This window comes from Macrotis lagotis, chromosome X (assembly GCF_037893015.1).
Source record: "Macrotis lagotis isolate mMagLag1 chromosome X, bilby.v1.9.chrom.fasta, whole genome shotgun sequence".
Lineage (NCBI taxonomy): Eukaryota > Metazoa > Chordata > Mammalia > Peramelemorphia > Peramelidae > Macrotis > Macrotis lagotis.
Window position 1 is genome coordinate 571,696,034 of NC_133666.1, and position 14,829 is coordinate 571,710,862.

At 32.6% G+C, this 14,829-nt stretch overlaps 1 protein-coding gene across 1 annotated transcript in view; it reads right to left on the bottom strand.

The window, feature by feature from the left end:
* Positions 1-14,829, bottom strand: part of CSMD3 (CUB and Sushi multiple domains 3) — a 639,662-nt gene that overhangs the window by 469,711 nt on the left and 155,122 nt on the right. Inside the window, exon 10 of the mRNA XM_074202120.1 lies at positions 7,442-7,598. Within this exon, the coding sequence (XP_074058221.1) occupies positions 7,442-7,598 (157 nt within the window). The remainder of the gene's footprint in view (positions 1-7,441; positions 7,599-14,829) is intronic.

Below are 14,829 nucleotides of genomic sequence, written 5' to 3' on the forward strand. Positions count from 1 at the left end.
GCACTTTCACTGAGTCAGTGTCTCCCATAACTTACAATTTGTAAAGTTCTCAAGTGAGACCTTTAGAGCCTCACAGTACTTACAGCCCTTTAAGATTCTTGTAGTTAATTAAATCAGGATTTGGCTTCATCCTTGCTTCACTTAAAAATGGATTGAGTGCCCTGGGTACAAAAGGGGATTAAGTGTGAGAGAAAATAGGCCTGGGGGGGAGGGGTACAAATAGTTCAAGAAATGATTTGGCTTTGGATGATTCCCTTGGCTCAAGAAGGGGAATGTGTATCCTTGGAGGGTACTTGAAAGGGGGGGTAAAGTAGAAAATGACTATAATTTGATGTAATTCAATACTTTTAAAAAGTGTACTTCAAATGGAACAGAAGAGGAAAGGTGACTTTGAAGCAATGCTACTTATCAAACAATCAATCAAACTGTGATGGTAGTATCAAAATTCATCTGGAACAAAGATGGGAATCTGGAACAGAAGGGCAAGAGTAGCAAGGAAATTGATGAAAAAAAAATGGACGGTGGCCTAGCTCTACCAGATCTAAAACTAAATGATAAAGTGGCAGTCATTAAAACTACCTGCTACTAGTTAAAAATTACAGTAAAGGATCAGTGCATTAGGATAGGCTCAAAAGAAGCCATAATAAATAATCACAGTAATCTGTTTGACACACCCAAAGACTTCAGCTTCTGGGATAAGAACTCACTATTTGACAAAAATTTGGGGAGAATCTTGAAAATAGTATGGAAAAAGCTAGGTATAGACCCACATCTTACACCCTCTACCAAAATATGGTCAAAATGGTTACGGGATTTAGACATAAAGTGCCATATCAAAGATAATAGAAATACTCTTTCTATTAGATCTATGGAAAGGGGACAAATTTATGACCAAAGAAGAAATAGAGTACATTATAAACTGAAAACTGAATGATTGTGACAATACTAAATTAAAAAGTTTTTTCTCTAATAAAACTAGTGCTGCCAAAATCAGAAGGAAAGCAGAAAGTTGGGAAACAATCTTCACAACCAGCAATTCTCATAAAGTTTTTATTTCTAAAATATATAGAGAATTGCATAAAATTTATAAGGTCACACGTCATTCCCCAATTGATATATGGTCAATAGTTATGAAGAGACAGTTTTCAAATGAAGAATTTAAAACTATATAAATGAACACATGAAAAAATATCCAAATCATTATTGATTAGAGAATTGCAAATCAATTGAGGTCTTACCTCAATTATCAGATTGGTTAAAATGAGAAAAAGGGAAAATCATCAATTTTGGAGAGGTTGTAGGAATTAGGACTTTGATGTCTTAATGTTTGGAGTCCTCGAAGACTCCCCAGAAGGCCTCTGGAGCTAAGAAATAGCTTCTCTGCACAGCAGAGAGAGAGACCTATGTTTTTTATTGGAGTTGTGAATGGATGTAACCATTCTAGAAAGCAATATGGAACTATACCCAAAGAACAATAAAATTTTCATTCCCTTTGACCGAGCAATCCCAATTCTAGGCTTATATCCAGAAGAAATCATAAAAATGGGAAAAGTCATTTTCATATTCATAGCATATTCATATTCATAGCAGTTCTTTTTGTAAAGATTGAGGGGATGCCTATAAATTAGGGAAATGGCTAAACAAATTATAGTACATGAATTCTATGGAATATTATTGTTTTATAAGAAGCCATAAATGGTTGAATTCTAGGAAGGCATGGAATGAGTTACAGGATCTGATGATGAGGGAACAATGTACACATTAATAACAATATTGTGAGATAATCAACTTTGATGAAAGTAGCTCCTTTCAGCAGTTCAGAGATGTAGGAAAAATGTATTAAACCTCCTATGGGCAAACAGAGTAAGAAAAATAAAACAAATAAAAAAACAAAAAACCCTTTCTGAATCAGATGAACCCTTTATAAAAATATCTCTTATGTATCTCTTTCCCTTAATCCTAATTCCTCATATCAAAAATGACTGGCCTGTAAACATGTTTATCACAAATATGTATGTCTAATATATATGTACAATTACTGTTTGACACTGAGGTTAAGGGATTGAGAAGGGAGGGTGGAAGGAAATTTTGTAACTTAAAAATATACATATGCATATGTATGCATAAAAGTTGAAAGAATTTTCATAACATGTATTTGGAAAAATAAAATATCAATTAAAAGAATGAGCAAGTCAAAGAACAAATCATAGAAATAGTAATTTCATCCAAGAGAATGACAATAAAGTGTCCACATAACAAAACTTATGGAATGCCATCAAAATTTTACATCTCTAAGCGCTTAGAAGAATAAAATAGAGAGGATATCAAGGAACTGGGCATATATCTAAAAAAATAGAAAAAGAACAAGTTGATGAAATTCTGGCTTGCAATATGAGGTTTATGCCCAAAGAACAATAAAACTTACATATCCTTGATCCAACAATAATAATCTTAGTCTATATTCCAAAGAAATAATTAAAAAAAGAAAAAGTCTCACATGTTCAAAAGTATTTATAGTTGCTCTTTATTTAATGACAAAGAATTGAAAATTGAGGGAATTGGGGAATAGTTGTTCAATGTTGAACAGTTGAACAAATAATGGTATATGAACATTTTGGAGTACTATTGTTCTGTAAGATATCATGAGTGGTTGGACTTTAGAGAAGCATGAAAGACTTACATGAACTGATGTTGAGTGAAGTGAGCAGAACATTATATAGAATATGAACATTGTGTGATGATCAACTATGACAGATAAAGCTCCTCTCAGCAATTCAGAGATCAAGGTCAATTCCAAGAGACCTGATATGGACAATGCCACCTATATCCAGAGGGAAAAAAACTATGGAGTCTGAATGCAGAGCAAATCTTAATATGTTTACTTTTTAAAAATTTCTTCTGTTTTTCTTTTATTTCTGATATTTTTTTCTTTTCCCTTAAATCTAATTTCTCATTAACAACATGACTAATATGGAAATATGTTAAACATGAGTATATATATGAACAACTTTTACCAGATTGTTCACTGTCATGTGGAGGTTGGTAGAAAAATGTGGAACTTATAAATTTGTAAATGGGTGGATATCGAAAGACTATCTTTGTATGTAACTGGAAAAATAAAATGAAATTTCAATTGTAAAAAAATACACAATTAAATACCAAATTAGAAATCTGGAACATCAAAGGAGAAATTAACAAAATTGAAAGTAATTAAAGTATTGTTCTGATAAATAAAACTAAGATTTGATTTTATGAAAAAACAAAATAGATATATCTTTTGTTAATTTGGCTAAAAATAATAAGAAAATCAAATAGCTAGTATCAGAAATGAAAAGGGTAAATTCACCACCAATAAACTCAGCTATTATACCTAACTAGATGACAATAAATCTGAAAATAGGAGTGAAATGGATGAATATTAAAAAAATATAAATTGCCCAGATTAACAGAAGAAAAATTAAATACATAAATAATCCCATTGAACAAGCCTTCATAAAGCTCACTAATAAAAAATATCCAGAGGAAGATGTTTTTATTTTTTTTTAGGTTTTTTTTTTTTTTTTTGCAAGGCAAATAGGGTTACGTGGCTTGCCCAAGGCCACACAGCTAGGTAATTATTAAATGTCTGAGATCAGATTTGAACCCAGGTACTCCTGACTCCAAGGCCAGTGCTTTATCCACTACACCACCTAGCTGCCCTGGAAGATGTTTTTTGAAATGAATTCTATCAATCATTTAAAGAACATTTAATCCCAATTCTATACAAACTATTTGGAAAAATAGATGAAGAAAGAATTCTGCCAAATTAGTTTTATGACACAAATATGGCGATTATACTTAAACTAAGAAGAGTTAAAACAGAGACAGAACATTATAGACCAATTTCTGTAATGATATTGATGTAAAAATTTTAAATAAAATAGTGGCAAAATGATTATAGCAATTTATCACTAGGATAATACCTTTTGACCAGGTAGAATTTCTACCAGGAATGCAGGGACAATTCAAAATTAGAAAAACTATTGGCATAATTGATCATATCAATAACAAAACTACAAAATTATATGATTATCTCAAATGATGCTTTCAGCAAAACATACTACTGATTCCTATTAAAAACACTAATGAGCATAGGAATAAGTGGAGCTTTCCTTAAAGCTACAATAAGAGAAAAAAAAAGAAATTGAAGGAATTAGCCACGAGAATATAAAACTATAACTCTGCTGAGGCTATGATTGTATATTTAGAAAATCCTAGAATATCAGCTAAAAACTACTTGAAACGACAACTTTAGCAAAGTTGGAGGCTATAAAATAAACTGAAATTAATCATCAACTTTTTTAAATATTACCAACAAAGCCCTGCAGGAAGAGACAGTAAGAGAAATTTCATTTAAAGTAAATGTAGACAACATAAAATACTTAGGAGTCTACCTGCCAAGACAAACCCAGGAGCTATATGAATACAATTACAAAACACTTTTCACACAAATAAAATCAAATCTGTACAACTGAAAAATATCAACTGCTTATGGGTAGTCTGAGCTAAATATTAAAAAATGACAATTCTACTTAAATGAATATATTTATTCAATACCACATCAATCAAACTATCAAGATTATTTTGTAGAACCAGAAAAAAAATAGTAACAATATTCATCTGGAAGAGATCTGCAAGAGATGCAGAATATTATGGAAAATAAAGCAAAAAAATGCAAAGAAAGTTGATCTAGCCATACCAGATCTGAAGCAGCAGTCATAAAAACTATTTGGTATGGCTAAGAAATAAAGTGGTTGATGAGTAGAATAGATTAAGTACAAAAGAAACAATAGTAAATGACTACGGTAATGAACTATAATAATCTACTGTTTGATATTCTCACAGTCTAGTTTCTGGAATAACAACCTACTTCTTAATAAAAACTTCTGAGTAAAGTGGGAAAAAGGGCCAAAACTAGGCAAAGACCAACATTTCATATCTTTTACTAAGAAAAGGTTGAAATAGGTACGTGATTTAGACAAAGTGTTATACCATAAGCCCAATTAGGAGAACAAGAAATAATTTGTTTATCTGATCTATGGAGAGAAGGAAATTTTATGACAAAACAAGTGATAGGGAAAATCATAAACTGTAGTGGATAATTTTGATCATATTAAATTTAATAACAAACTCAACCAACTTTAAACCATTGCCACAAATTGAAGAGAAGCTTAATATTAGAAAAAAACTTTCAAAAACTTAGAACTAGTTGAATTTGCTCAAATACAGGTAGTGCATTTCCTTTCATTAGGTTTTCAAATAAGAAATTATTCTAGATTTTGTGTTACATTTTCATTTTTCAAAACAAAGAACAGGAAACTATTTTGGAATTCATTTATTTTTTCAGGACTTTCTAATACATTACAAATTTAAAAATAGCATATCTTTAAAATATAAATATTTCCTATTATATTTTATGATTTCTGTAAACATAAAAATTATCTAAGCAATTTTTATTGTTTTTAAAATAGTGTGATATATGAAAATAGTACTAGTCTTAGAAGTGGAAAGATTGCATTGAAATAGCATCATTTTGAAGTCACATATCTGGCTCTTAGTTTCTTCATTTGTAAATGAGGGCTACTAAGATTTACATTAAACTTACTGCAAAGAAATTAATTATTTTATCAACATTAATTTTTATTTTATCAGAATATCTAACAAGATTGTAGAGAGCTTTTTGGTTTTTTTTATCTTTAGACTCCAAATGCAAATGTCTCTTGTATCCTGTCATCTTCATAGAATGCTAATAAGTACCAAAGAAAAATGTTTTCCCAAAAATCAAACAATCCCAGTCTACCTGAAAAATAGAAAGGATTATACATTATTCCCAACCAATAAACACAAGAACGCTTCCATGGGAAGTTTGGGGTGATAGCTATTCCTACAATCACACTGAAGGGTACAATTCATAAAGTTTGAAGACATATTCAGAGTTCATTTTTAAAAAAAGAATTGTGTGGTTGCTAAATTTTGGCAATACAAAGAAAGATAAGAACAGTTTCTATTCTCAAAAAGCTCACAATATATGAAAATGACTATGTACAAAGAGTACATAAATACAGGGGAAAAAATTTGAGATCTACAGAGGGAAGATACTAACATTAAGGGGATAAGGAAAGGATTCCTCATAGAAGGTACAATTTTAGCTATCACTTGAAAAAAAAGTACGATTAAGTGTCTTCTCTTGATCTCTATTCCAATCATACAGAACTGCTAACTGTTCCCTGTACATGTATTCTATTTCATATATCCAATCCTTTTCCCATCTGCTTCCCAAAGAGAGAATATACATCCTATTCATATTTGTCTCATTGAATTCCTAACCTCTTTTTTAGCACATCTTGGGTGCAATCTCCTGCAGTAGGGTTTTCCTCATCTCTTCATTTGCTACCAGTCTCTCTCTCTCTCTCTCTCTCTCTCTCTCTCTCTCTCTCTCTCTCTCTCTCTCTCTCTCTCTGTGTTTACCTCTCTCATAAAAAAACTCTGACTTTTAAACTCTAAAAACTTGGCCCCAGTTCAACTTTTCACACATTTCAAATTATATATAACACAACATATCTAAACTGGTTCCTCAAGAACAGAAACTACTTTGTCTCCAGAATCTAGCATAAAGTCTGGAATCTTTAAATTGCTTAGTAAATATATGGTTGAGGGGAAAAAAAAAGTTTTAGGGCTTAAATACACTGCAATCCACATAGGGGATGAGAAAGATAGAAGTTGGTCTCAAATAGTACTTGTAACTAAACTGTACATTTCCTCCAGTCCCATAGTTTGGATAAATTATTCAAGTGAATAAAGTAAAACAGACTGCTTACTTCTTTCTTGTCTCTTTTCAGTCAAAATTTTAGTCATTTCTATTTGTCTTTTTTCTACTTGCCAGATATAGAATTAGTAATAGGAGATTTTCTGGATTGTAATAGGCATAAGTGAAAAGCATAATGAAGACACTTTTCTGTGGGAAGTGGGGAGGGAGGGAAGCAAGATTGGGGGAAAAATTGCAAAACTCAAAATAAATAAAACCTTTCTAAAATAAAAAAAGAAAGAAAATTTCAATTTGCAGGCCCCAATTCCTTACTTCGTTGCCTTAGATTGTGTATGTATGTATGTATGTATGTAGGTAAGTCTAATTTTTCAGGCATATGATCTCTTATGGAGAAAAGAGTAAGAGGCCAAAGCTTTGAGTGCATGATCATTTGTAATTATTTAAGGCTCAAAATATGTACATTTTATATATATATATATACATATATATATACATATATGTGTGTGTGTGTGTGTATGTGTGTGCGTGCATGTGTGTGTGTGTATATATATGTATACATATATATGTAAATATATATATATTGATTTAGCAATTCAGATAAATTCTTTCATTTTTTTCTTTTTCCAAAATACTTACTGGTATAAACAAGTTGAAAGCCTTCATCAGTACCTTCTGAGTCAGAATTAAATTCTAACCATAGCTGATTTGAGGTACTACTAAGTGTCAGTCCTCTCATCGATGCACCAGTAAAAGCACCCAGGAGATGGGTAGTTTTATCTTTTCCATCATATATCTGCAAAATACATACAAATATATTGAAAATTAGACTGAGAAATTATAAACACAAAACACATTCTCCATACCCATTAATAAGGTAGAAGCATCGAAATGTTAGCTTTTCCCTAAAGCAAACTGCTTTACTGCAACATTTCTTCTAAAGTGCAGTGAAAATATATTCCAGTCTTTTTTTTGAATGTCAGAACATTCAATGTTCTGTGGGTATATATTTCTTGGGGGTTTATTTTAAAATTCCATGTTTAGACCTGACAGTAATTTTAAAACCCCTAATTCAATCCACTAACAAGTATTTATTTTAATTAGGTTTTGTTCTCTCCAAAGTTATTTTCTGACTATAATTTATAGAAGCACAATAACATTTTATGGCTAGTAGGTTATCAGAGAGTATGCAAATTCACTAATTCTGGATATTCCAAGAGTGTAGCTTGGATAGAAAAAAATATTTGAAATAATGGGGAGGAGATGAACAAATGAATGGATCAAAGAGTCTTTTATTAAACACTTGAAATATGCAAAGTACTGTTATAATTTCTATTTTTAAATCAGTCATTGTCATTATTCTTAAAATAAACTATGGAAATATGACTCCTGTGGTTTCATGGTTCAAGACTTGCCCTATAATGCAAAAGTTACCTTTTTTACTTTGATTTTAATTCAGAAAGAGGAATTATTGACTTTGAGAAACATCACTTTATTGTCTATGAATTTAAAATCCACAAGATACATTGTCTGCAGTGAATATAAATGCTTATGAGTATTCGTAATAAAGTATACATAATTTATATGTACTAAATCACTTAGAAGCAAACTCCTTTAACAATGATTTATTAGTTTCAATTCCAAAGATACATTGAAATATAATAATATATAAGATGATATATAATGAGATGAGTAAAGATAGATAATTTAATGTATTCTGTTACTTTGGAATGGTATAGATTCATTGACAAGATATGAGTTTTATTCTGGCTAATGGGTATTGACATCATAAGGTTAGGTCTACTATGACCTACAACAATAACCTTCAGTAGCCTCCAAGTAAGATCAGGGAAAAATGAAATTTAGCAAAAGAATGATATATGTTCTGGGGCAGCTAGGTGGCACAGTGGATAGAGCACTGGCTCTGGAATCAGGAGGACCTGAGTTCAAATCCAGCCTCAGGCACTTAATAATTGGGCAAGTCACTAAACCCCACTGTCTTGCAAAAAAAAAAAAAAAACCCAAAACCTAAAAACAACAAGAATGATTTAAGTTCCATAATCTCAAGGAAAGTGATGAAAGTATTTTTATTTTGTACAAAAAATGCTTCTGCTATACTTGTGAATGTAACACAGTAACAAAGAGTAATGGAAAGATTCTATATTTGTGGTTGGAAGCCAAAACTTTATTCTAGTATATTCACTTTAGTATTTAGGTTATTCTGAGTTCTGCAATGAACTCAGAAGTTCAGAGATAGTAGGGACTTTGGTGAACATCTACTTGAAGAAGCTAATTTCCTTCTCTTTTTTGGGACATTAACATTCCTAATATGTAAAATGAATGGCTGGATTACATTATTTTAAAAGTTTCTTTCTATTCTAAAAACTTACTCACCTATTTTAAGAAATTTTCAATGATAATGACAATCTAAATGTTAATGATAGGTAATAAAAGTTCCACTTTTTTATTAATACAGAACAGATATTAAGTAAACGTCATTTTAGCAATTATCAAGGAATGTTTATGACTCTAAACTGGTATTTATATCCCATATTTTTATTTATTCATTTATTTACATAATCCCAGTATCTGCTTATTTAACTTGTATAATGGCTGCATCTTTTGCTATTTTGGTTATTCCATGCAAATATAGTATATATTTGGATGAAACTTTAAAGTACGATCACCAAATTGTCCAGTACCTGGTGATATTTTTTTTAATCACAGCAATTGTCATAAAATGTTTGCTAAACTTTAGAGGTGGAAATGCTTAATATTTATATTTTGGAGTGAATAAAATATAAATCCTAACCATTCCCTCCTCTAAAGTTTAGCAAACATTTTCTGAGAACTGTTATGATTAAAAAAATATCACCAGGTACTGGACAATTTGGTGAGCATCCTTTATAGAATTCTATACTCGCTTCTACTTCCAGTGAACACCAAATAGCAGATGAAGCCGGTGCTGCAGGAGGCACAGGAGGCCCCGAGGGCCTGGGAGTCAGAAGCTGAGGTGACCTCCACAGTGGCTTCAGCAGTGGGGGCCGAGGCAGGGGCCAGGTCACGATCACGGCAGTGGCCACTGCTGTGGGGTCCTGGTAGGAAAGGCCAAGGACAAGGAGTGGGTTCCTGTCACTAAGCTGGGTCCCCTAGTCAAGGACATGAAGATCAAGTCTTTGGAAGAGATTTATCTTTTCTCCCTTCCTATCAAGGAGTCCGAGATCATAGATTTCTCCCTGGGATCTTCATTGAAAGTTGAGGTTCTGAAGATCATGCCTGTTAAGAAACAAACTAGAGCTGGCAATGTACCACGTTCAAGGTTCTTGTGGCCATTGGTGACTACAATGGCCATGTTGGTCTGGGTGTCAAGTGTTCCAGTGAAGTGGCCACAGCTATTTGTAGTGCTGTCATTCTGGGCAAGCTTTCCATCGTTCCTGTGAGACGTGGTTACTGGGGGAACAAGATTGGCAAGCCTCACACAGTGCCCTGAAATGTGATTGGGCGATATGAAGCACCTTGTCCCTGCTCCTAGAGGTACTGGCATTGTTTCAGTTCCTGTGCCTAAGAAACTCCTAATAATGGCTTGGAATTGATGACTTCTGCAAGAAACTGTACTGCAACTCTGGGCAACTTTGCTAAAGCTATCTTTGATGCCATCTCTAAAGCATACAGCTACCCAACTCCAGACCTGTGGAAGGAGACTGTGTTCACCAAGTCTCCCTATCAAGAATTCACAGAACATCTTGTGAAGACTCACACTCTCTGTTCAGAGGACCCAGGCAGCTGCTGTGGCAACCACATAGATTTGTTTTTTTATAAACAAGAAATAAATTGAACTATGCCTTGCTTTAAAAAAAAAAAAGAATTCTATTCTCCACCTCAGGCAAAAATTGAAGAGTTTAAATAATTTTATATGTCTTCTTTTCAACGTAATTGAGCTTCAAAACATTTCTATCATTAACCTAAAAGGACATATCTTTTTCAAAATTCATATGGTGACTCCTTAGAATAGAATACTTATAAAAGCAAATATTACCAAAGAATACTCAATTTCCATTCCATAAGCATCTACCCATGTCTTTAATTTCATCTAGCTTTAAAATATAAATACTGAGTTTACCCAGGCTCAAATATTTTTGAGCTAAATTCTGTCTCTGCCTGTCAAAAAATTAGGGAATCGATGAATGCATGTTATTCTGTAAGACTTCTAAGAAATGTCTGTCGGTGGTTATGGAGGCCCCAGTCTGTAAACCAACTATCAACGAAATTTAGATTGCTAGTGAGGTGATATTATAATGGTGTTCTGAAACAAGGGTCACCAATCTGCCTAAAAAGAGGCAATCCAGATCAGAAAAGGGGAGGGCCAGCAATTTCATTTTGATCAGTAGAGAGATCAGGCTTATGAGAAGTCAATTTACTTCCAGCTTAGGCAAGCTTTTGAGATCTAAGCAAATAAAACCAAAAAAAAGGGGAACAAAACCCTTCTTACTAGAAGGAGTTTTATATAAATATGTTTTAAAATGAAGTACCTTTTAAAAGAATTTTTATTGATGTTTTACTTTTCCAAATACATGTTATAAAAGTTTTTTTTAACATTTATCCGCATGCCTATGCATACTTCTAATTTACAAAATTTCCTTCCACCTTTACTTGCCAACCCTCCCCCCCTCAGTTGCAAACAGGTTAATATTGTACTCACACATTTGTGTCAAATATGTTTATAAGCTAATCATTTTTGGTCTGAGGAATTAGGAGTAAGGGAAAGAAATATATGAGATTTTTTTAAAAAGTGAATGTAGTGTCCCTCAGATTCTAAAGATTTTTTGTTTTGGTTGGTTGGTTTTTCCTTCTTCTGGAGATAGCATTGTCCTTAACTGGTCTAATAGGCCTGTCCTAGGTCTCTGAACTGCTGAGAGGAGTTGCTTCCATCTAAATTGATCAACTCTCAATATTGTTGTTAATTTGTACATTGTTCTCTTGGTTCTTCTCCCTTTGTTCAGCATCAGATCCTGTAATTCCTTCCATGATTCTCTAGAGTCCAACTATTTATGGTTTTTTTATAGAACTATGACCAAATATTTTTAGAACTATGAAACATTCTTTGCCAAAAAATATAAATAAGTGAGAATGAAAATTTTTTTCACATTCCCTTAATGAGTTTATGAGAGGAAAATATAAGTTTAGATTTTAGTTTTCATGTGGGAATTGATTGATCTTCTTTAATTTATGCTCATTCTTAACTTCAGTAGTATTGAAATATTTAAAACATTAAAACTAATCTCCATTACCCTCTTTTCCTTGCAGATTTATAAAAATAGCTAAATTGTTTTAAGAGTTCCCAATGAATCCAAATCAATCTCTTTAAATATTTCCTCCTTTTCATCATCACTAGATGTTTTTTCTTTCTCTTCAGAATTTGATTCTTCAGTACTTTCTATCTCACTTTGTTAGAATTCCTCTATAGAATTCTACTTATTCTATGTCACAAAATAACATAATTTGATAAGTATACATCTAACATTGGCAAAGTACAAATTGTTATGCTATGTTCCAGAAAGAAAAGAGTAAACAAAAAACAAAATAGTTCCTTCGCTCAAAAGGTTTGCATTCTGAGGCTCTTCCATAATTTAAGGTACATATAAAAAAATTCTCATCTTTCCTTTCAGTTTCTATTATAAAATGATGGGAGGATAGTCAATTCAAAATTATCATATTTTGCATTATAGTATCAATTTTTTTCCTCTTACTGTAAATCAGATCCAGAATTAAATGTTAGTGAAGCATGTAAAGAAATTATCAGATGCATTTCTTTTATCAAAAGGAAAAGAACTCCAGTAGATATTCAGATTATTAGACAACCTCTATTAATGCATTGTGAGTCAGCCTTATGAATCTATTCAACAGTTTCCTCTCTCTCTCTCTCTCTCTCTGTTCAGGTGGTTTGCAATTTATTCCAGTGACAAAATCATCTCTATATCTGTCCTTACTCAAATTCCCTTTATCACATTTCTGCCCTTTGGTTTCTGTATTTCTTTACATAATTTATTCACAATATGCAATTTTATCGCACCCTCTGCCTTCTATATATTTTCTTTCTTTTGAATGATACATGCCATAAAGTCTCAATGAGATGTGAAATCAGCTTTGCCTTTTTTGTTATTTAGTTCATCTAAATTATTGAAATTGGGTCTATCAAATTAGAAGAGAATGAAGATTTAGCTAATGTAATCTTAAACTTCAATAAGAGAAGTATAGTATACAAGATCAAGGAAGGGATAATCCTCTTGTGGCCTGCTTTGGTCAGATAAAATTTGAGGTACTTTACTCAATTCTTGGTTTAAGGACTATTATAAAGAAATGAGAATGGGTAGAAAAACTATTCCAAATGAGGATAAATTAAAACAGGTAGAGATTTTTATTCTGGAGAAGAGAAACTTTAGCTAGTGACACAAATTTTTGAACGGTGGCATGTGGAAGCAGAATTAGATTTGTCTAGTTTTGTTCCAGAGTGCAGAACTGGAAATACTGGGTGGAAGATGTAAGAGCAAATTTAGTCTTCATGCTGAGGGCAAACAACAACAACTGTAGAAACTGCAGCAACTTCCTAATGTTAGACAGAGCTCTTTTTTAAACTACAATAGTCATGTTGTAAAAGTAAACATAATTCCCCCCTCCCACTAAAAAAAGAGAATCTTCAAGAAAAATAAATGAGGGGAAAAAGTGTGCTTCAGTCTATATTCAGACACCATTAACTGTTTCTTTGGGATAGATAACATTATTCTTTTATAAGTCCATCAGAGAAATTGCTTCAATATTCTCTCCCCACCATTGCTCTATCTAACTGTGTTTGCCTCCATCCGATTCCCCCACCCCCATTTACTCTATTATCTCTCTCTCCTTTCACCCTGTCCCTTCTCAAAAGTGTGTTGTATCTGACTATGCTCTCCCACAAATCTTCTTTCTCTTCTGTCATCTACCTCCACTTCTCTCCTTCTGACTTATTTCTCCCATGCCTTTCCTGCCCTATTTTGCTCTAGGGTAAGATACCTACTTGAGTGTGTATATATAAAGGTTTTCTTATTCCCCCTCATTTTTCTCCTCCTCCACTCCATTGCAAAAGTTTTTCCCTTGCTTCTTTTATGTGAAATAACTTACACCACTCTACCTTTCCTTTCCCTATCTCCCAGAACATTCCTTTCTCTCTCAGATTCACCCTCTAACAGCCCTAACAATATCATCTTCCCATGCAGGAATGCAAGCAATTCAACATAATTAAGTTTCTCATAATTTACCCTTCCCATCAACTTTCTCCATGCTTCACCTGAATGCTATACTTGAATATCAAACTTTATGTTAGCTCTGGAAAGTTTGAAGGTCACCTATTTCATTGAATGTCCATCTTTTCTCCTGAAAGAATATGTTTAATTTTGCTGGGAAGTTGATTCTTGGTTGTAATCCAAGCTCTTTTGCCTTCTACAGTATCATATTCCAAGCCCTATGAGCACTTAATCCAGAAGCTTGTCTTATCCTGCTGTAGCTCCATGAATTTGAATTGTTTCTTTCTGGCTGCTTGTAATATTTTCTCCTTGACTTGGGAGTTCTGAAATTTGACTTTAATATTCCTGGTAGTTTTATTTTGGGATCCCTCTCAAAAAGAGATTGATAGATTCTTTCAATTTCTATCCCCCCCCCTGCTTCTAGGATATCAAGTCAATTTCCTAGAAAATTTCTTGAAAAATGAAATCTAGCATCATTTTTTGGTCATGACTTTCAAGTAATTCAATAACTTTTAAATTGTCTCTTCTGAATCTGTTTTCCAGGTCAGTTGTTTTTCCAATGAGGTATTACACATTTTCTTCTAGTTTTTATTTTTTTAGCTTTGTTTTATTGTTTCTTGATTTCTTGTAATTTCATCAGCTTCCTTTAGCTCCATTCTGCAATTTAAGGAATTATTTTCTTCAAAGAGCTTTTTGTATGTTCTTACCCATTTGGCCTGCTTTTTAAGGCATTCCTCTCCTCATTGGCCT